The sequence below is a fragment of the Mytilus edulis genome, chromosome 2 (genome assembly GCF_963676685.1).
Source record: "Mytilus edulis chromosome 2, xbMytEdul2.2, whole genome shotgun sequence".
NCBI lineage: Eukaryota > Metazoa > Mollusca > Bivalvia > Mytilida > Mytilidae > Mytilus > Mytilus edulis.
The window spans coordinates 82,821,016-82,843,289 of record NC_092345.1 but is presented as its reverse complement, the minus strand read 5'-3'; the positions used below and the strand labels follow the sequence as shown (position 1 = coordinate 82,843,289).

The 22,274-nt window shown below is 32.8% G+C and overlaps 1 protein-coding gene and 1 long non-coding RNA gene across 3 annotated transcripts in view; one reads left to right on the top strand and one right to left on the bottom strand.

Annotated features, from left to right (window-relative positions):
* The window catches only part of LOC139513153 (sterol regulatory element-binding protein cleavage-activating protein-like), a 42,411-nt gene extending 20,154 nt beyond the window's left edge, over positions 1 to 22,257 (bottom strand). Inside the window, exons 1-4 of one of the 2 annotated variants that reach the window (XM_071301420.1) lie at positions 22,062 to 22,257; positions 3,025 to 3,193; positions 2,641 to 2,776; positions 1,499 to 1,659 (exon numbers count right to left, since the gene is read on the bottom strand). In XM_071301420.1, coding sequence (XP_071157521.1) covers positions 1,499 to 1,659; positions 2,641 to 2,776; positions 3,025 to 3,137 — 410 coding nt within the window. In that variant the 5' untranslated portion in view covers positions 3,138 to 3,193; positions 22,062 to 22,257. The remainder of the gene's footprint in view (positions 1 to 1,498; positions 1,660 to 2,640; positions 2,777 to 3,024; positions 3,194 to 22,061) is intronic. The other variant, XM_071301421.1, reaches the window with a different exon arrangement.
* Positions 13,164 to 18,934, top strand: LOC139513159 (uncharacterized). Its single transcript, XR_011662395.1, has 4 exons — positions 13,164 to 13,310; positions 15,001 to 15,121; positions 16,171 to 16,292; positions 18,576 to 18,934. It is a non-coding gene; the product is annotated as an uncharacterized lncRNA (long non-coding RNA).
* Positions 22,258 to 22,274: the final 17 nt, after the last annotated feature.

Genomic DNA, 22,274 nt, shown 5'->3' with positions numbered 1-22,274 from the left:
TAATAATAAAATACTATACAACTTCATTGTACTAAAAAAATACTACTAATAAAATACTATACAACTTCATTGTACTTAAAAAATACTAATAATAAAATACTATACAACTTCATTGTACTAAAAAATACTAATAATAAAATACTATACAACTACATTGTACTAAAAAATACTAGTAATAAAATACAGTAGACTCCACCTAATCGGATATCGGTCAAACGAATATATCGGCTATTGTAATATTATTTCAAAACACCGAACCATTCCCTATACATTTCAGTCAAAATACATCGGATAATCGAATATCGGTTATTAGAATATATCGGCTAATTGGATAGGAATATTCATGAAAAATGTGTGAAAACCATGTACAATCGAATATTTTGAAATAATTTCGTATTTTTCTTCACAGGAAATGAAGCCGGAAGTTGCGCCATTACGACGTTTAAGAAAACTTCTGTACAGAAATGTTTCATTTTATTAATAAAAACGATCTTTTATAGACAAATAAAACATATTTTTTCTTATTGTCTTGTTTATTTTATGAATCTGATATTATATTTTGCCTTAGATGTGTTTGTTATGTGTTTATCCAAATGTGATCGTTATCATTTACTTCACAAACAAGGACACGACAGAAATGATAAACTGTGCGTGATGTTCATCAATGTTTATTAAATATGAATGAAATGTACCTCTTTCTCAACAATTTATTAAAATATATATAGAAGTCCCGTGTAAAAATAAGGATTCGTGTGTCAATAGCATATCCCAGGTGAAATAGAATTATGTAACTTGTACACACGTACGCCATTTTCCTAATTTACATAATATTTAGCCTTTTATTTTGAGCCACGACAGATAAGATAGAAAAGCAAATTAATTTTACTCATCTTGATGTCCAATTTTATAATCATAAAAATAGTTGTATTACTCGAAATTGGAAATGTGTTTCATAAATAAAAAAACTAGAAAATTAGATCCGAGTTCGATTATAGTTTAGAGAATTCGTAGCTATTAATAGATTTACCTGTGGCCTACTTCCGAGAATTCATAGTTATTTTTAACTTTTACCTGTTTTAACACACAAATGAAACAAATCACGCAAAAACAACAAGTCTCATTATTTAAGAGGTACACATTTTATTCAGATAATCAACACATAATTAAAAAATCAATAGACTGACAGATAAACAAAATACATTATAATCAACTGATCGATCTATTTACTCAATCAATCGAATTATCCGAACTTGTACCTGAAAAAACATTGAGTTAGTTACAAATTTCCATTAATAAAGCAGCTATAATAGCTATTGGTATCTTAGGGTTGTGTCTGTCAATATTGAAAAAAAACTTGGAGGAATATACGTTCATCGGCTAATTGAATATATCGGACAATCAGATATTTTTAGCTGACATTTTGGGTATCCGATTGGCCGGAGTCTACTGTACTATACAACTACATTGTACTAAAAAATTACTGATTATAAAACCTTACCCATCATTGTACTGAAAATGATTGATTTTATCTATCAGCTGGAACACTTTACTTAGTGGTGATCTGTAAGCATCACTAGGTGTCATTGTATCTGGTTTCCATGGTGAAACTGCCACCTTGACTACAATCTGCTGGATATATCCTAGGGGTTCACCTTTAAACTGAACAAATATAAAATGATTTTAAATTTTTAACTCCACTGCTAATTGTAGTCAGAGTGACTTATATGATTTTTTTTAGGGAATTCTGTATTGCAACCAATGTTAGATAAAAAAAAAAAAGACTTTATGACTGATTTCATCCAGTTGAAATCTAAAAAAAAAAAATTCTTGAAAACTGTTTTCACAATGCAAATGTTCTTTACATGTCGAGGTTTTCAATATTGTGTATCAGTTTCATAAAAATTTGGATAAAGCATCCTTAATTTAGAGTGCAATTTTCCAAGTTATAATGAGGAAAACTCTAGAATGTTACGCAACTCTCTGTCCAAATTAAATTTTCTGCTTATTTTGATTCTTAGCATTAGTGAGTTTCATATAATTTGCATGAAGCAATCCTAAATTAGAGTGTGGAAATGAAAAAGAGACGGACAAAAAGACTGTTAAAGGCTACCCTTTATGCCACCTTTGACTAAGGCAACACAAATATATATTATATTATAAGTTCAATTAATTATTGCAAAATGTTTGAATTATGTTTATTGGATGTTAGGAGAAGATTAAAAACACAGTGCCAATATAGATAAATATTTAAGATGGGCTGTTGATTGCTTGGTCATTTTTGCTAAAAGTGGTTTTTAAAAATCTACCTTATTTTCCACTACTTTATTTATCATCAATACATGTTAAAGAAGTGGAATTGTCATTGTTATTGAATTCTGTTCAATTCCATTTGTTTAAGTTAATATTGTTTAAACAATTTCTATATGCATGATTGTTGTCATAAAAATAAAGTCTTCCAAAAAGATGAGAAAAACTACATCCAACTGTCTTCTTTGAATTTATGTTCCGAATTCCTGTTAGAAATCATCTATACATTCATTTGTTTTAGTTATTGCTTTGTAATTAATTGGTGCCTGTTTGTGATTGTTCTTCTACAACTTTGGAGTCATGGAATACAAAATACATTTAGCAATAACTTACCCAGTGAGGCTGCATTTTCCCTTCTTCCTCTCCATTACCTCCCTTTGTTGTGCGATAAGGTTGTGTGTCAGGAGATACAGGTGTGGTATAATGTTTAGGCACCGTCCCAGGTAATGGAACATATATCAAGGGATAGCTGTAAAAAGTATACATTTGTACCTTTCAGATATATTTTCATGGTTAAAACATCAAATTTCGGATTTCACAAAATTCAACAAAATTTAAATTGGTAAAAAAAAAACAGATTTTTTATTGACATTTTTTGTGTTGCAAAACAAAAAGCATCTCACAAAGAACTACATGTATAAGACAGGAACAAAATAAATAATAGAGCATTGTATAAATTTTCCAACTGTAGTAATGGAAATGGAGCAGAATACTTACAATGTAACCAACATGAGACATACAAGGGCTGTGAGGATCGCCACAGGATGTGAGGCACAGAATAATCCATGCGTATAATAAATCTGTGCAACTCGATCTTTTAAAACTATCATCTTCACTTAACTGATCATTATGTTGTGTGTCTGTGTGTCTGGTAAATGTTGCATTCCTACAAAATATATATAAATTTTGCTTAGTTTCTTTTGTTACATATTCTGACATCGGACTTCTTTTAAACTGAGTTTTACTGTGCATATACTGCAGTGTTCTCCCCAGGCCGTTTTAGCGTCGCGGTACCGCGACGCTATATGTTTTCACCGTGATGCTATAATAATTCCCGCGACGCTATAATTATTTTGAAGATGCTATTTAACTTGTCCTCAATTTTGAACTTTCATCTATTATCGATTATGATCATAAAAGTTATATCACCTTTAATTGTAATCCCTTTAAGTCGGACACTAAAGGCAATTAAGAGATTAAATAGCTAGGTGTTAATTGCCCTCAGGGTGATAACTGTAAAAGTGTTTGGATGCGAATATCCCAAGCTGACACTTGTGACATGACTAATACCACGTGTCTGCAATCACCAATATCGAGATGGAAAAATGCAATCACAAAACAATTCGAAATCAACGTTTTGTATTACGAAATTTCAGAGATTGAAACGATTTTTATTTTTTTTTAAAAGGTCGTTTATTTGTGCAACTCTCCAAAAATTACTTTCTTTCTCTTCCGGTAATACGAGAGCTAGAATTTTGGTTTGGAGCTAAAATAGTTATCATAATTGGCTTAAGTTTATGTTTAATCCATTTAATGCATTAAAAGCGTCTTATTCATTCACAATCTCTTGTCAAACAATGTTTATTCTCGGACTCATTTTCGTAAATTTTACTACGGCCGCCATTGCACATTTTTGTGTAAACTACGGATCGGAACCGGACCAGATATGACAAAAATCCGCATTTTCACGCTAATGACAACAGATGCACAGTAGACAGAAAAATTAAACCAAGAGAGAAAACTACGCATTAACAGACTATTTGTTAGATAACTTTGTTAAAAATACATATGATTTTGATGTAAAGATAAGAAACAACTGGGACTAATTCATTGAGTGGCATGAAACAATGAATTTCATAAACATGATAAAAAAAAGTTTTTCAATTAATTTTTTTTCCTTCTTTTGCTACTTTATCTTTACTTGATATAATATAAAAAGTAGTTAATTTTGTGTACTAGATAATTTAGTTTTGTATAAATACAGGTTGCACTGTAATGAACCATTCATTCATTTGACTTATTGTTGGGTAACTGAAACCACATATTTATTTTTATTTGGCACAAGAGGAAAAAAATAATTCTGTAACTATAAATGAATAAAGAAGACATAAACTGAAACAACTGTTTTTGTGGTTATAGTTTAATTGTATTCTCAGTTATGAATTGAACAATATAAACTAAAACATATAAAGGAAATAGAGCATCAACGCGACGCGACAAACGACATTAAAAAAATACAGTTAAATACAGTTATTTTTTTTATGCAAAATGTGATGCTATCCAAAATTTCTGGGGAGAACACTGTTAACTGTGTGTTTGTTTTTTCGAAATAGGCTAAAGGTATATATTAATGGGGATGGTTCAGAACTCACAAAACATGTTTAACCCCGTTACATTTTTGAGCCTGTCCCAAGTCAGGAGCATCTGGTCTTTTATTGTCTTGTATGTTTTTAAATTTTAGTTCATTTACTTTAACATGTTTAATATATGTTTTGGAGTTTAGTATGATGTCCATTTTCACTGAACTAGTATAAAATTTTATGTAGGGGCCAGCTTAAGCCCACCTCTGGGGTAGTTTTTTGGTTGCATTTAAGACCCATTGGTGGCTTTCGGCTGTTATCTGCTCTTTGGGCATGATATTTGTTAATTTTATCCCTTGCTAGGATAAAATTTGAATATCACGGCCCAGGCCATGTGTAAATTTCCAACAATCTAAGGCTTCCATGAGTTATTTCTTAAATACTATATGCATATATTTATTTTAAATAAGGTGGATAATTTCTAAGGGTCAGCATGTACATTGCCATGTACATGGTCAAATTGGCACCTGGTTAAATCTGCACCTGATATTGTCATTTTGGCACCCGTGTTAAATATGTTAAATATATGGATTTTTTTTCGGTATTTTAAGCAAAAAGATGTTTTAAAGTCATTTTCGTTTAACATTCACATTGGAAGGGATACCGTCTTTTTCTCCATTTTTTCTATGCCCAGGCTGTAGCAGAGGGGCGTTAAGTTTTATCCTTGGTTAGTTATGAAAGGGACTCATTGTTTTCCCTTTTATTGTTCTAATTTTCTCACAATTACACAACAGCTTGGGTAAGGGCTTCATTGTTATTTATTACGTTTTTGCCGGAAGAAAACACAGCAATAACTACCTGTAAATAGTTAAAACAACAAAAATGTTTATTATATGTTATTCATAAAAGTGTTGAATTTATTAATTGAAAAGAAAAGTAATCAAAACATTGGTCATAAGATAAGATATATAAGATAAGAATTTTATTAATCTAATCAAGAACCCATAAAGGGCATCATTTTACAACACAATATGATTGGAAAAAGCAAAACAGAAAACTAATAACAGTGTATTAAAAAATGTTAGAATTATTATTAAATTGGAATTTAGGTAAATTTGTGCTAGGGACATTTGTCATGCCTCACATGTATTCAGAAGAGAATATACAAATGAGTCATGTCAACATCATATCCATACTGTACATAATTACTGAGTTGTGTTGTTGATTTATGACTTACCGTTATGTAGGTGGATGCAGCTTATCTATTACTGCCTACAGTTGTGTCATATACCTTTATAATGAAGTTAGTTAGATGAAGCTGTATTATGTACAGGGTTAGTTGACTGAGGCCGTGCTGTGCACAGGGTTAGTTGACTGAGGCCGTGCCATGCACAGGGTTAGTTGACTGAGGCTGTGCTGTGCACAGGGTTAGTTGACTAAGGCCGTGCCATGCACAGGGTTAGTTGACTGAGGCAGTGCCATGCACAGGGTTAGTTGACTGAGGTCGTGCTGTGCACAGGGTTAGTTGACTGAGGCTGTGCCATGCACAGGGTTAGTTGACTGAGGCCGTGCCATGCACAGGGTTAGTTGACTGAGGCCGTGCTGTGCACAGGGTTAGTTGACTGAGGCCGTGCTGTGCACAGGGTTAGTTATCTAAGGCCGTGCCAGGCACAGGGTTAGTTGACTGAGGCCGTGCTGTGCACAGGGTTAGTTGCCTAAGGCCGTGCCATGCACAGGGTTAGTTGACTGAGGCCGTGCTGTGCACAGGGTAAGTTGACTAAGACTGTGCTGTGCACAGGGTTAGTATACAGAGGCTGTGCTGTGCACAGGGTTAATAGACTGAGGCTGTGTCGTGCACAGGGTTAGTTGACTGATGCAGTGCTCTGCATAAGGTTTGTTGAATCAGGGCTGTGAGGCCATGCTATGTACAGGGTTACTCTCGAGAAGCAGTGAAATGTCTAGGTTAAATTTGAATGGCTTTGAAATGTTTAAATATATATACTTTTAAATTTCAAAGAAAAAATGGAGCACCACAAAAGGTCCAATCAATAGTGCTGAAAGTGGCAATTAACACCAATTTATCAATCAATCTACTGTTAAAAATTATTATTCCATTGTCATGGTCATCCTCTGAAATTAACCAAAATATTAAAAAGAAACCAATCAAAATGTCTCCTCTACCATTGACTCTGTACCTAAACTGTGTTTTATTTTCTGCTGCAGTGACATGGTCTGTACACTGCTTTTTGTTATTTCCTTTCTTACATGTCTTTATGTTATAACACATTTTCTGTGCTTGCTTGCACACCTTGTTGCACCTTTTCTTGTCAATATTATTGAATTTCTGCTTTGATAATCTATATTTTAATAATATAAGAACCACACTCATATCTACATTCCATAAAAACATAGTGACTACTCTCCATCAAGTTTTACAAGAACAAAGACTTCATATTCAAATTTTTAACTTTATTGAAAATATATATTCATTTGTTGTTGACAATCTAAACAGTTTATAGGAATAACAACTTACAGTGTAAGAGAAGTATCAATATGATACAAAATTAATCTAAACTATGATAAATGAAATATGAAAAGTTTTATTTTCTGCTTCAATTGGTATGTTCAAGGGTATTGCTGCATTTTAAATTTCCACTTTTCAAATTCATATGTCTTATTGATTCATAACATGCATGCACAGAAGATAACATTCTTTTAATTGCATTGTTTTATTACAATTACCACACACAAATTAAAAGGAGATTTTTATTAAAAATTATTTATCTAAGATATATCCATTAAAACACCAACTACAATTGGATTATGTTTTCAAACTTAAAAAAAACCCAAATGTTTCAATCTAATTAACCCTTTTCTCCATAATGACGCTTTTTGACGCCACCCCCTTTACTCAATAATGCTGCCTTTTGACGCCTGTGTAGTACCTCAGTTAAAATGCTTTGACTACAAAATGTCTGCATCAGACTTAAAAAAAAAATTGTATCCAATATGAAAAGGATGTTCATGAGAATATCTGACTTGAATTTCACTGATGAAATATTCATTTTCACTTAAACCTTAAAACTTTAAACCTGAAGCGGAACAGACGGACGAACAGACGCACAGACCAAAAATCATATGCCCTTCTACTTTTGAAGGTGGGGCAAACAAATTGAAAAGAATGGTAAAACAGTTCTCAAGTTATAGTCTACAATTGAACCTTTTCTTTTATAATTTTTAAAAGATTTTTTTTTGTATTTGCAAAATTAATCCGACATTTAAGAGATAACTGTATTGTTTTTGAAGCTTTAAGGACGTCCATTGGTAGTTTTACTGTTGGAAATTTAGTTTACCTGGCGACGCAATACATTTATCTCTATTCGAATGCAAAACAAATTCATAATTAAATTTCAATCATAATTTCAGTGTAAATCTTCATTAAAGATAATTCCGAGAAAAGATGTTATTTTCTTTGGTCCCTACATATAACTAGTTTAAAACTTTTCTAAGCTGTGACCACTCCTTGAATTTAATGTAAATCAGAACTGTCAATATCTGTGACTTCATCCCTTTGCTTCTGTTTTCATTCCCTGGTACTTTTTTTTCAGCATACCTGAATATATAACAATAATAAAATTAAATTCTCACTTCACTTATCAAATATTTTAGAAAAAAATAGTTAATCTTGTTTTTGCATTAGCCTGAACACATAGTACATTGGTGCCCCACTTGCACTATCATTTTCTATGTTCAGTTGGCTGTGAAGTTGGAGTAAAAACTCTTAGTTTGGCATTAAAGGTCATTAAAGTTAAAAAGATCATATCATAGGGAACATGTGTAGTAAGTTCAATTGATTCAACTTCATCAAAAACTACCTTGACCAAAGACTTTAACCTGAAGAGGGACAGAAGGATGGTAAAACATGGGAACAGAGAAAATGACGAACAACAAATGAACGGACACACAGACCAAAAAACATAATGCCCCTAAGTGTTTTCTATTGAATACAACTGTTGAAGTTGAGTACATCATCATCAATTAGAAAATTCTTCAAAATCTGTGCACGACAAAATAATATACATGGAAATGAGATATACATTTTGTACATCAATGCAACCCACTGATGCAAATACAACTGCAAACCAACAATCATTGACTTAACCATAAGTTGTTCCCTTTGAACTAGCTTTCAGTATTAAACTGTCATGCTCTTTGATGTGTACTTTGTGTACTTATCTTTTTGTATGTTTTTTTTTTCATGGTGTAGATTTGATTAGTTAAGCCTTTCCATACTAACTTTTATAATTTGTTCTTATGTTGTGCTGTTACACTGTTAGCACTATAATCCCTGTCAAGGTTGAGGTTTTATTGCTCAACCAGAGGCTCCGCAGAGTGCAGCTTTATACATCTGCAGCAGTTGAACCCTGAACAGTTGGGTCAAGTATGGACACAACATTCAACTGGTCTGAATTTGGATTGTAATTAAATAAGTTGACACAACATAGGTTTCTGACACAGAATGAATGTGGTCAACATGGAACCTTTTAAATTTTAAATTGGACATTTTCCTATTGTTGTCCAATATCCAAAATCTAAATACATAGTTAGATTCAGCATATCAAAGAACCCAACGAATTCAATTTAAATTAAGTTCAATTTTGGACCCTTTAGACTACAATGTGGACCAAATTGATAACCAGGGACAAATATTAAAAATCTAAATCCATGGTTAGATTCAGCATATGGAAGAACCCCATATATTCAATTTTTGTTACGTATCCTTAAGTAAAGTTATAGTGCAAAAACCAAATTTATTCGGTTGACAACGACGACGTGATACCAATAAACGGACCATAAACTCTTTTTTTTGCGGTCGTATAAAAACATGTTTTACCCAGTCACAATATTTATGTGCCTGTCTCTAGTCAAAAGCCTTTAATTCAGTGGTTGTTATTGGTAACTGACTTATTTGTATTTGCTAAATTTTTGTAATAAATCAGGCTTATAGTTTTTTGCTTAAATTGTTTTACATTTTACCAAATCATGTCAGACCTACTTTAATAGCTGACTATATGAATGATTTTGGTTTTCTCCTTGTTGAATGTGCATTTTTGTCTCTGGTGGATAGTTTTCTCATTGCGACTCATACGGTATATTCAAAAATGAATATGTGCATATATTGACCACTGACAAAACTGCAAGTCAGAAGCCTGTAATTCAAGGGTTGTCGTTTGTTGATGTGTTACATATTTTTTTCGTTCATTTTTTGTACTTAAATAATAGGTCCTTAGTTTTCTCGTTTGAATTCTTTTACATTTGTCATTTCAGGGCCTTTTATAGCGGACTAAGAGGTATAGGCTTTGCTCATTGTTGAAGGCTGTACGCCTACGGTGACCTATAGTTGTTAATTTCTTTGTCATTTGGTCTCTTGTAGAGAATTGTCTTATTGGCAATCATACCACATTCTTATTAATCAAAATCTTATTAATGTGATGCAACATTCACATAAAGGATGATCAATATTGATTGATGAAGGCAAAAATTACGGAGAACCTGATACTGTCACATTTTTTGGCAATAATTTCTAAATCAAATAAACTTCTAATCAGTAACCTAAAAAAAATTATGACACAGAATGTTGCTGGCATACCCATAGCCAAATATGCACTGTTAAAGTCAACGATTGGTTAAAATTGTGACTGTTTAAGTCGAGTTCATGTCAAAGTCCAAATAACCCCATGGAAATTCCTGGCTACGGGCCTGGATGAATGTAGTTACATTTAATAACAGCATGCCGAAGTCTAGCTATAGCAACTTTTGTTGAGGTAAAATAAAAATTATATGCAGTTCTCATTGATATGAACCCTTTCCAATTTAGCCTCAATGTGAACCGCTATATAGAATTTGGACTTACAAGGAGTACTGTTGTCTCTTCTTCAGATAAACCATCAGTTTGGATAGTACACATCAACTGTCGTAGTCTCATCAATTCTGAAATAAAAAAAATTACCATTTATATATTTTCCCCTACTTTAAACAACTATATAAAGAACATGTCTACCAAATTTCGTTGAAATAAATGGAGAACATGTCCATGGGACACATATAATGCCCCCACTTGCATAAAGGTTGTAAAGATACATAACTTGCAGTGAGGTGAGAGTATTTTTTGCTCCGTGTTGAAGGACTTATTTTGCAGCCGAAACTTTTGATTCATATATGCTTCTCGTGTAACAAGTACCGGAACTTGCAGAAGTGATAAAAAGTTGCCTTTTTATGAAATAATCTGCCTCACACTGTTAAGTCAATGCTTCAATCTTTGTTCTTCAGAGAATGAATCGTTTATGTATAAATTTCTTTCATGATCAATGTTTCATCCACTAGAAAATATTATTTTTGACAATTTTGAAGTAGCCGGTGCCAAACCGGTTGCTGGCTTCTAATGACATCCCTGCTAGTCTAGTCCTTAAAATAAGTGGACTGTCTAAATAATGGCTTATACTTGTCTGACATGAACAAAAATTGTTTTTAGAATTTGCTTACAATTTAGATACATACTCCTTTTTCCTCAAGAAACCAGTGGAATTTCTTCTTTAAATTAACTTGATTCTAGCCAGCTCTTTTTGGAAGAGTACTTCAGGGCGACCTGGTTTTCTTCTTGCTGAAGAATTAAAACAATCAAGATAATACAAAATTATTAAAATAGATATAAATTAGCATTGTTATACCATTCAAATGGGAAAACCAACAGTCTAATCTATATATGTAAAAATCCATGAATGTTACCAACCCACAACTTCCTGAACCAGAGACAAGAGATGTACACAACGAAAAACCATCCAGGCTGCTCAATGACTTATCACATTCATATTGAGGACATCAGAAGGTTTATGATATCATACAAAATAAGTTTTCAAACTAACTTTATTACATAATAAGGCCATGGAAAAAAATTCCGGTAAAACAAAAATTAATAATTTTTTTTTTTTTTTTTTTTGGCATTCAACTTAAATTGTAGAAAATATGCAAGATTGTAGTTCCACTATAGAAACAAAACATATAGATATAAAATAACACATGGTTACAAAAAAAAAAAAAAAAAAAAAAACCCTGTCTGCTGCGTCTTTAAAATTTTCCCATGTTAGGGGAAACCAACAATTATTTTCCATGGCCTAATGCATGTTGTGAGGTAAAATTACATATTGGCTGTACCACAGAAATATAGTATGTATTAAATGCGTAGGACTCTAAAGTGCAATGGTTTATATTTGTTTTTTAAATGCGATCACAGGACATGCTAAAAAGCGATGATATGACACGCTAAAGTGTGATGGTATATTACACGCTAAAGCATGTTGGTTTTAGATGCTAAAGTGCAATGGTGTAAGGCCAAAATTCAAAATATGTTTGTTTGCCCTCCCCCCACCCGTGTCAAAAATAAGCCCCTGGGTCAAAAAATTATTTTCCACAAAAAAATCGAAATTATTTTTTTCCTGAAAATAATTTGTTTCCATTTTTGGAAAGTGCTTGAAAGCAGGAGGATTGATAATTTAAATAAATACACTCAAATTGAGCACAAACAACTGATAAGTGGACTGGACTGGACAAGTCAAACCATTCATGTGACCATGCTATGACAATCGCATCCAGTTAAAAAAAAAAAGAAAAAAAAAAAGAACCTGTCTTCCTGGTCTGTTTACAAAGGGTTGACCTGGGGGAGGGGAAACAGACATTCTTTTAAATGTGGCCTCGCATTTTTGTTACTGTGGATGATTTTGTTGGGAAAAACTCTTCCGCATACAATCTCTATATGAACCGACAAAAAATGTTTTGGATAATTTGTATCTCTTTTTTTTGTTTTGTAAAATTAACCTTCATCTCCACAAAACGACATGTCCATACAAATATTTTATGTTCAAAAGTGTAGTAGCTTCATAATGCAAACGTCCACACTTACGCCAACAAACCGATGATGCAAACGAAACTCCAGAAAATTATGACTAAATAATAAGCAATTAAACTTCAGACATTTTTACATCTTTTGGTATCTATTTTATAAATATCGCTCATAAATTAATTGCTACTTGGTAATATTTTTTTGAAAAACATCGATTTTAGTTGAGTGAGAACTCACTTTTCACTTTCTGTCCCATGACTGTATATTAGTTGGTTCTTTAAGTTTTATGCTGACAGTCCACATTTTCATAAAACTTTTCAAAAGTCAATTTTAAATTTCACTTTTGGCTTTTTACAAAGAACCGGCAAAATTACAAGTTACTGATATTACTGGTACACCTTTAATTAAGATATTTAAATCAGTGCTGGCAAAAATAGAATATTTGTTATTTTGCCGGTGCCGGCAAAACTTGCCAAAAGAATTTCTTTCTTGACTGCTTCAATGTAAGTTGTAAACATGCGAGTGGCGATGAATTTATGCAGTATGCAGAATATTAGATGTTAAAAACGAAGTGTTTGTTTTACCGCTTTTACCTTTGCTGCTAAAAAGAAACATTGCTCTTCTTTGTATTCTTGATTTAAAACCGTAAACATTGTAAAAGGCAGTTTTCTGGCTGTCGTATGCACTTGTGATATGACGTAATTTGTGTAGTTTGTTGACAACGTCACAAGTTCACATAAGTCATTTGAGTGGTGCGAGTGCCGTACAGAACTACCAAGAAGATTAAAAGAAGATTTTTGCACAAGGTAATTACGTGATTTTGTCCTTATCATATCAGGTTCAGGTGAATAAAATAACTTTCCATGCTCGCATAGAATTGTGAATTCGTCTTTTTTGAACAACCAAACTCGAGAAACATTTCGGAGATGCACAAATACATTTTGCAGTGCGATGTATAAGCAGACTGGTATAAGTCGTGAAACACGAAAGGTTTGCATATTTACGATTTTGACGATATTATACGAAATAAAACAGATAATTCCCGATATCGGAAATTATGGAACACTTGATTAAAAATACGTAAACCGTCAACCTTTCATAGTGAAACAGATGTAAACAAACTTTGTACCGATTGGCTTTTTTTTTGTTGGTAAACAGACAGAAAGTAGCATCATCTTCGCTAGTTACTGTAGTAAATGTTGTAGCATTACATATAGTGGCAGCTGATAGTAAAACAAACAATTTCGTTTTCTCAGAGTTTAAAACAAATTATTTTTTTCTCCAAAAACGGAAACAAACTTTTTTTCAAAAAGCATCCAACACCTGTGTGCAATTTTTACAGTTGATTTTTTAAGCCAATAGCCTGGAATAAAGTGCCTATTGGGATGATTTTCTTTTTCTACTTGTTAGAACTTTAATGAAATGACATCTAGTCTCTTGTAACTTCAATTCTGAAAATGACGTTATTAATTAGACTTTATCAATTAGGTTTGGTAGAACGTTTGCGGATATACAATGTACCTTCAAGATAAATCAGAAATAATTTTTTTTGGGACCTTGTTGGTGTTTCTATGTTTATTTATACTGGGATGTAAAATTGAAAGTAATACTTTTAAAGAACTTCTAGTTCACATTTTTCAACAATCAGATGTTGCCCTGCATGATACATGTAAAATTTTACCTGTTTATGTTCTCCTTTTTTCTTTTTTTTTTGGCCAAATATTTTTTTTGCATCCTTGAGTTTAAATGGCAACATATTTTTTTCTTTCTAATTTCCCCCCTAAATCTTATTTTTAATATTTTTAAACTTGGGAATTTTCATTTTTTTCATTTTTTGGTAAAAAAATTATTCTTCACTGGACTTGGTGAACTATATATGGTCAGTATCGGGCCCACTGCCTGCCTAAGAGGGGCCCGAGTACATAATGCTTCAGTGATTCCCTATATAAACAACCAGATTTTTTTCTCAAAAGGGGGGGCCCCCCTCCTTAATTCACCTCTGATGCTAATTAAGGTATCATATTGCAGGATCTTGCTTCTTAAAAAGTTAAAAATAAGACTTTTCTCTTCAAAGCTTTTACCAGCTAGTTGAACCCTGATTAGGTTGAAAAAAATCAGATGCAGATTCCAGCTTTTTTAGAGGGGGGGGGGGGGGGGGGTAAAAAAATGACAAATCTTGGATAAAATGGAGGAAGGAAATGTGGAATGTGTCAAAGAGACAACAACCCACCCAAAGAGCAAATAACAGCCAAATTGTTAAAACTTCTGTGCATTAACAAATATGTATAACCCTAATGCCAGTAAATGGTGGCTTGGGGTTTGGCATCCTGCTCCATCAAATCAACCCAGAAATTAGATTCTTGTATAAGTTGACATTCTTGCGAATTCTGTCTTGGAATGACTTCTCTGATTAGCAATTCATAATCTTAATAAAATATCGATTACTTGTATATAATTTCTAGAATATTTGCAAACATGTGTATAATCTAATTTTAGAATCATAACTAACCCAAGAAAATGGAAATGAAAAGAAAAGGTTACTTTCCAGTCAAGTGATGAGCATACTTACTAAATACTGAAGGTGTTCTAGATACTGATGTTCACAGGATTGATACATGTAGGTATATATTAGTTAGTAAAATCAGTGAAACCATTATTTAAAATTAAACATTTATAGTTACACTTAATTAGTATGCACAGACTCAGTTGAAAAGTAGTTGAAAATCTGAAAATGACACACACTTAATAGCCAAGGGGCAGTGAACAGGTCTTCTTTGATGTGCTGAATATAAACATGTATTTAGATTTTTTATTTGTGCCCAGTTTTCTGTTTTTTGCATTTAAATATATGCATTTTCAATTGTTGCACGTGACACTTGGCAGCTTCAATAAGATATTGAAAATGTTTTCATTATGACAACTCCAAATCTTGTATTGTTTTGCTCAGCTCAACCACCTCAATTATTTGTACATGTATGTGTCTGAACTCTGAAGACTACATGTTTTGTCCCATCATTGTGTTACATAGACTTACACATGGTCCCACATCTCGCTTATTCATATCTATATATATTAAAATGAAGATGTAGCATGATTGCTAATGAGACAACCCTCAACATTGACAGTGATATTGTTGGCTTTTTTCAAAACTACCTCTACCCTTTTTTATTGGGAAAATATGCGTTATTTTCATAAAATTGGGAAATTTAAAATAAAGCATGAATTTGACTGAAACTTCAATTTACAGACCCATTTTCAAGAGTCAAATCCTGCTTTAAGATAAGACCCTATTTTGTCAGTGGTGATACATAAATAGACCCTCAAATGTGCACATATAAACATTTGAGGCATGAACATTTTTGAAGTCGTGTTTTTCAGTTTGTATTCATGCACAATTACTACTAAGATTGCACTGTTTGGGAAAAAGTTGTCTTTTTGGGAATAATTTTAAGCCTTTTTTTTTCAAATTGGGATTCTTCTCCAAGCCTTTAATTATACTCCATTAATTTAAGGCAAACAATATCACTGATTGAAGAGACCAAATGGCACCGTAATTAACAACCATATAGTTTAAAACAAAATGTCACCAAAACAAAATCATTGGGTTTTCTGTATCATCTCTTACATGTATGAGAAACATAGATTCCATAGTACTTTTATTTTCAGGCAAGTATTCACTGTGTAACCGAGTAAAATTCTAGATGAGTGAATGGATTGACGAAGTAGATTCCAGTAAAACATTATTAAGAAAGAATAATATACAACAAGTGTTGGTAAAATATTATCAGGTAAAACATTATATGATCCATCATAAAGAATGTTATATATTGAAATCATAATTTTTTCTGACCCTGCCGTACGGAGGGGGGGGGGGGGGTATTAAGTTTTACCCTTTTCTGTCTATACATCAGTCCGTATGTCCTAAAGTTGGTTTCTGTTCTCTTACTTTAGTTTGCCTCAATCAAATGTTATGAAACTTATACACAATGTTTGTTTCCACAAAACACAGATCTACATGTATTTTTAATTTTGGTGGCCTTGCTTAAACCGTTCCAGAGTTGAGTTGTGCCCCTTAAAAATGGAAAAATTGCTGAATTTTTCGTTTCCATTGGCTAACTTTAGTTTGCCTCAAACAAGTGCTATGAAACTTATACCCAATGCTAAAATAACACAAAATAGTTAAATACAGATCAAGTTTGAATTTTGGAGGTGTCATGTAAATGGTTTTAGAGTTATGCCCCTTTACAAATGAAAGAATTGCTGATATTTTCGTTTCCATTCTCTAACTGAAGTTTGCCTCAACCAATTTTTATGAAACATATTATGTCATATACCGGTACACAATATTTATTACCACAAAACTCTGTTCAAGTACAAATTTGGGTAGCGTCACTATTACCATTCTTCAGTTATGTTTTTTTTATAACTTACATGATATGCAAGCTGGGGCATCATCTGTGTCCATGGGACACATTCCTCATTTATTTATTATTTGTTTATTTGTATGTTTTAAAGTTAAGTTTGGCAGTAATTTTTCTCTCACTTGTGTAATGATTGCCAATGAAACAATCCACCAAAGCTCAAATCAAGTGGATGTATGCAATTACAGGCAAATGTGTGGCTTTCAACAATGAGAAAAACCCATACCATGTGGTCTGCTATAAAAAGCACCGACACTAAAAATATGAAACAGGTCAATTGAGAAAACTGACAGCCTAATTAATAACAAAACTATTTACAAAAAACAAAAAAACAACTGAAATGAACATAAGATACAGTGAAATACAGGCTCCTTGCTTGGGACAGGTACATATGAAATGTGGCTGGGTTAAACCAATATCAAGACATTAACCCTACCCCTTACCTTGTACAGTGATGTAACAGTACAACACAAGAACAAAATATAAGAATCAGTTGAAAAGAGCTTAGCTCTTCAGCTTGATACAACGCAGGAAACAACTAACAAAAACAGATGTGGCAGGGAATATATATACATCCCTCAAAACAAAATTGCCTCAAAGTACAACCTGAGAGAAGTCAGTACTAGCAGTTACTGACAGCTAGTTCAAAGCCAGTTACAACAATTAACTTATCACATTCTTCCAAACACAGATTTTGTGAGAAGACCCATTGATGGCCTTGGCCTGTTTTCTGCTCTGGTCAATTTATTGTCTTTTTGGCACATTTCGCATTTTTATTCTCTATTCTACATATATTCAAATGTCTCTAAAGAAACTAAATAAAGTTACATAAAATATTTAACCTACCTGTTTTTCTTCTTGACTTTCTTCATAGTTCTCATTAAAACCGTGGTTCACTAAAATAATATTCCGCAAAATGTCAATGAAGCAATGGCATGTATCATAATGAAAAGAACCAGATTCAGTATTCTCTGTTGTCCTTTGAGCAACATGTTATTAATTAGGGATATAGAAATACTGGGCGTCTTTCTGTCTGGTCTTGTTAGCGCTCTTGCATGTACAATTTAGAATTTTATGAAACTTTATTAAGCAATGTCTTGGACCAGTTAAAAATTCAGTGCCATTTAGTTATTTTTAAAGGAGTTGTGCCCCTTGAAAACATTATTTATATTGAACATTGCATTGTAAGCACTCTTAGGTGTACAATTTTCGCGAGATTATATGAAAATTATATCAGTTTGACAAGTTTGAAAATCAGTGCTGATCAAATATATTTAAGAGAGTTATTTATGTCCCTTGGAAATATTAGTTATATGGAACATTGACTCCTGAGCACTCTGATATGTGCAGATTTTTATGAAATTTACATTAAAGGTTTATATCATCAATGTCTCAGCCAAATTCCAAAATCAGTGCTGATGAATTATTTTTTAAAGAGTAATGCCCCCTGGAAATATTGTTTTTTTTATGGTAAACTGCATTGATAGCTCTAATATGTAAACAATTTTGACAGATTTTTATGAAAATAATATCATAGGTTAATATCAGCAATGTATTTGACCAAAAAGTACCCAAAAAAAAGAAGTGTTTGTTTGTTAGTTATTGCCCTTGTAATTTGGATTGATAAAAATATATGCCTATTTATTTCAGACATAAAAATACCAAGTTATGTGCCAGATATGTACTACCAGAAAGTGAAAGAAGTTGAATATATAAATTATAATGGACAGTATCAGTGATATAACAATAGACATACAGATTAATTTAGGTTAAAGAAGTTCCTCTAACCATCCAGACTACATCAACTGTAAAGAAATATTCAGAAATAATATCAGAGGAGACTTGTATGGTGGATGACCATTTTTTCAAGAGTAACATCATGGATATCATTATGTATTGGACGAATAAAGTTCTATGAAATACTAGATGTCTATTATTAGCTATAGAAAGGAAATTGTTTTTAAAATTTTTATATGAAATAAAGAAACATGAAAGTGTGTACTTCAAAATTAGAGTCAGTAAATTAGACGAAAAAGCAAGACTTCAAAAGACATTTAGAAATTATTTCCCTCATGTAATGCTCTGATTCCTTGGTAATAATTTTGGTCCTTTTTGATTGATTCAACATAAGGTTTGAATTTCAAATGGTCTGATTCTGACCTGGTTTAGCAAAACCGTTTTGTCTTTTTATATTACATCAGTTCTTCAACATCTCATATAGGTTATGGTTTTGGTTTTTGAAATGTTTTGATCTTAACTGCTACTGAAACAACATTAATTGTCAAAATGCACATCTGGTGCATTAAAAGTGGCATATTGGTACTGTGTAATGTATCCATAAGAAATTATTATGTTAAACAGAACTGTATATTGAAGAAAGCATTATGAATATAATAGTTGTCTCAAACATTGTAATTGGCCGTTTCAGAATCTAAAGCATCATGGGTAATTTCATTGTTCGTACCCCAAAGTGAAAATAACGTCACGTCATTGGTTAAATTTTCATTGTTTATGACATTTTTAACCAATCATGACGTTTTGCTGTACACTTTTGGAAATATTACCCAGGATGCATTAGATTCTGAAACGGCGAATTAATACCCCATCTCCATATTTTGATCTTCAAATTGAAGAGCTAGCTATATAGCCAGAACTCTTAACTGTTCTAAGTATTTAAAATGACTAGCTAGTGACCCATTTGTTGAAAGCAAAATACATTCACCATGCTAGCATTACAGTGGCAAGTGACATAAAGTAACAGAAATAATGCAAATCTGAAAATGCATAAAAATAAATTTGCAGACATACAAAGTTGTTTGTTTGAGAGGAGCTAAATATGACTTCAGAATATTATGTATCTGATTTAATAATGCTATTGACAGAAGAGAAAGTATACAAACTAGAAACAAAAACATTAAGAAGGCAAATATTTTAAAGCATTGTAAAGATCATTGCTTCACAAAAATGACACATGTATACACATACCAGTTTGCACAGACTAAGTCAACTAACCCTGTGCACATCACAGCCTCAGTAAACTAACCCTGTGCACAGCATAGTCTTAGTCAACTAACCCAGTTCACTGCACAGCCTCAGTCAAATAACCCTGTGCACAGCACGGCCTCAGTCAGTCAACTAACCCTGTGCCTGGCACGGCCTTAGTCAACTAACCCTGTGCACAGCACGGCCTCAGTCAACTAACCCTGTGCAGGGCACGGCCTCAGTCAACTAACCCTGTGCATGGCACAGCCTCAGTCAACTAACCCTGTGCACAGCACGGCCTCAGTCAACTAACCCTGTGCATGGCACGGCCTTAGTCAACTAACCCTGTGCATGGCACGGCCTCAGTCAACTAACCCTGTGCACAGCACGGCCTCAGTCAACTAACCCTGCGCATAGCACAGCCTCGGTCAACTAATCCTGTGCACAGCACGGCCTCAGTCAACTAACCCTGTGCATGGCACGGCCTCAGTCAACTAACCCTGTGCACAGCACGGCCTCAGTCAACTAACCCTGTGCATGGCACGGCCTCAGTCAACTAACCCTGTGCACAGCACGGCCTCAGTCAACTAACCCTGTGCACAGCACGGCCTCAGTCAACTAACCCTGTACATAATACAGCTTCATCTAACTAACTTCATTATAAAGGTATATGACACAACTGTAGGCAGTAATAGATAAGCTGCATCCACCTACATAACGGCAAGTCATAAATCAACAACAAAACTCAGTAATTATTTACAGTATGGATATGATGTTGACATGACTCATTTGTATATTCTCTTTTGAATACATGTGAGGCATGAAAAATGTCCCTAGCACAAATTTACCTAAATTCCAATTTAATAATAATTCTAACATTTTTTAATACACTGTTTAATACATACTTTAACGTTATGAACAGGATCAGAGCCTAACACAACATGTGTTTTATATAACTATTATATTAAATCTTATAACAATAAAATACTAAATTACTTCATATATTTTGTTTACATCTGGATCTTATTTCTAACCCTTTAATAATGTAATTTCCTAGGCACATGAGAGTTGGTAAATGCTCATTTGTGAACAGCCAGAAATATTTCTTATCATTAGGTAGTTCTTTAAAATTAGTACAAAAAGTTGTAGCTTTATCATATAATAATTTCCTCTGTTCATCATATAATGGACAATTTACTGTAAAATGGGTCTCATCTTCAATAGAATTTGATCCATGTGATAAGCAATGATGACATAGATGTTGAGTTCTCTCTATGTTTTTTTTATACATCCTTGATACATGAAGATGAAAACAGTCTTAACTTTTTATATTTAATCATAAATTTTGAAAACTGCATTTTATTTTAGAAAAAATAATGTATTTTGTACAAACCAGGTGCCAATCTGAAAATTAATCAAAATCTAAAAATTTCAATGAAATATTAAATAGTTGGATTTTGAACAACCATTTTATATAAAAACCCTGCTAATTTTAACTCGATGGTTTGTAATTAAAACGGCCAAAAAAACACATGACAGTCATATGTCTTGAAGATCCGGTGTCTGACTTGCAAAAAACATATCTGGACTTTATTTTAACCCTTCAGAATTTTTTTCCACAACTATTCTAGTGATGCGTATTTTTGACATTAAATAAAAATGGCTAAATAGGTCAGTTTTATTTAATTTGTTCTAACGTCTTTAAAAAGCGACGTTGAATATGTTTTAAATATATCAAGTTGTAGTGGTGTTGTTGTTCTAAATATAGAAACAGAAAAACATGCCACAATGTACGCGTATGCAGTCGAAACCGACGAAATGTGGTTGATACGAAAACATATGACATACAAAAACATATGACACGACGATACCCATACAATGTAGATACATTTGTCCTTATTTCAAAAATCAGGTTTATTTGAATCAAATTATTTCTATATCAGATCCTATTTTTATGCATGGTTTCTTCAAGGAATGAAATAAAGAGACAATCTACAGTACCACCTCACATTACGCATATTGTGATATAATTTTTAATGATAAGGCGAAAATATATTTTTTATAAAATGTGAGACCCTTCATTTTATAAAATTCGTTCATCTAGTATAGGTGTGTTTTGAAATTATTGTGTATTCTACTAATTGAAATACGTACATCAGTTTTTAACCCTTTGGTAACATGTTTCAAATAGATACCAAACACTGGCAAACTAGTAGAAATGCTTGTTTGATCCGCTTTCTTTACTGTGTTTTCATTTTCAGCACCGCCTGAAGAAGTTGACTTCCGCTGAATTTGAGTTATCCTTCCTGAAATAAATTTTCTACGCAAGGGAGTTAATAATTCCCGCCAAATTTTGACCAATATTGC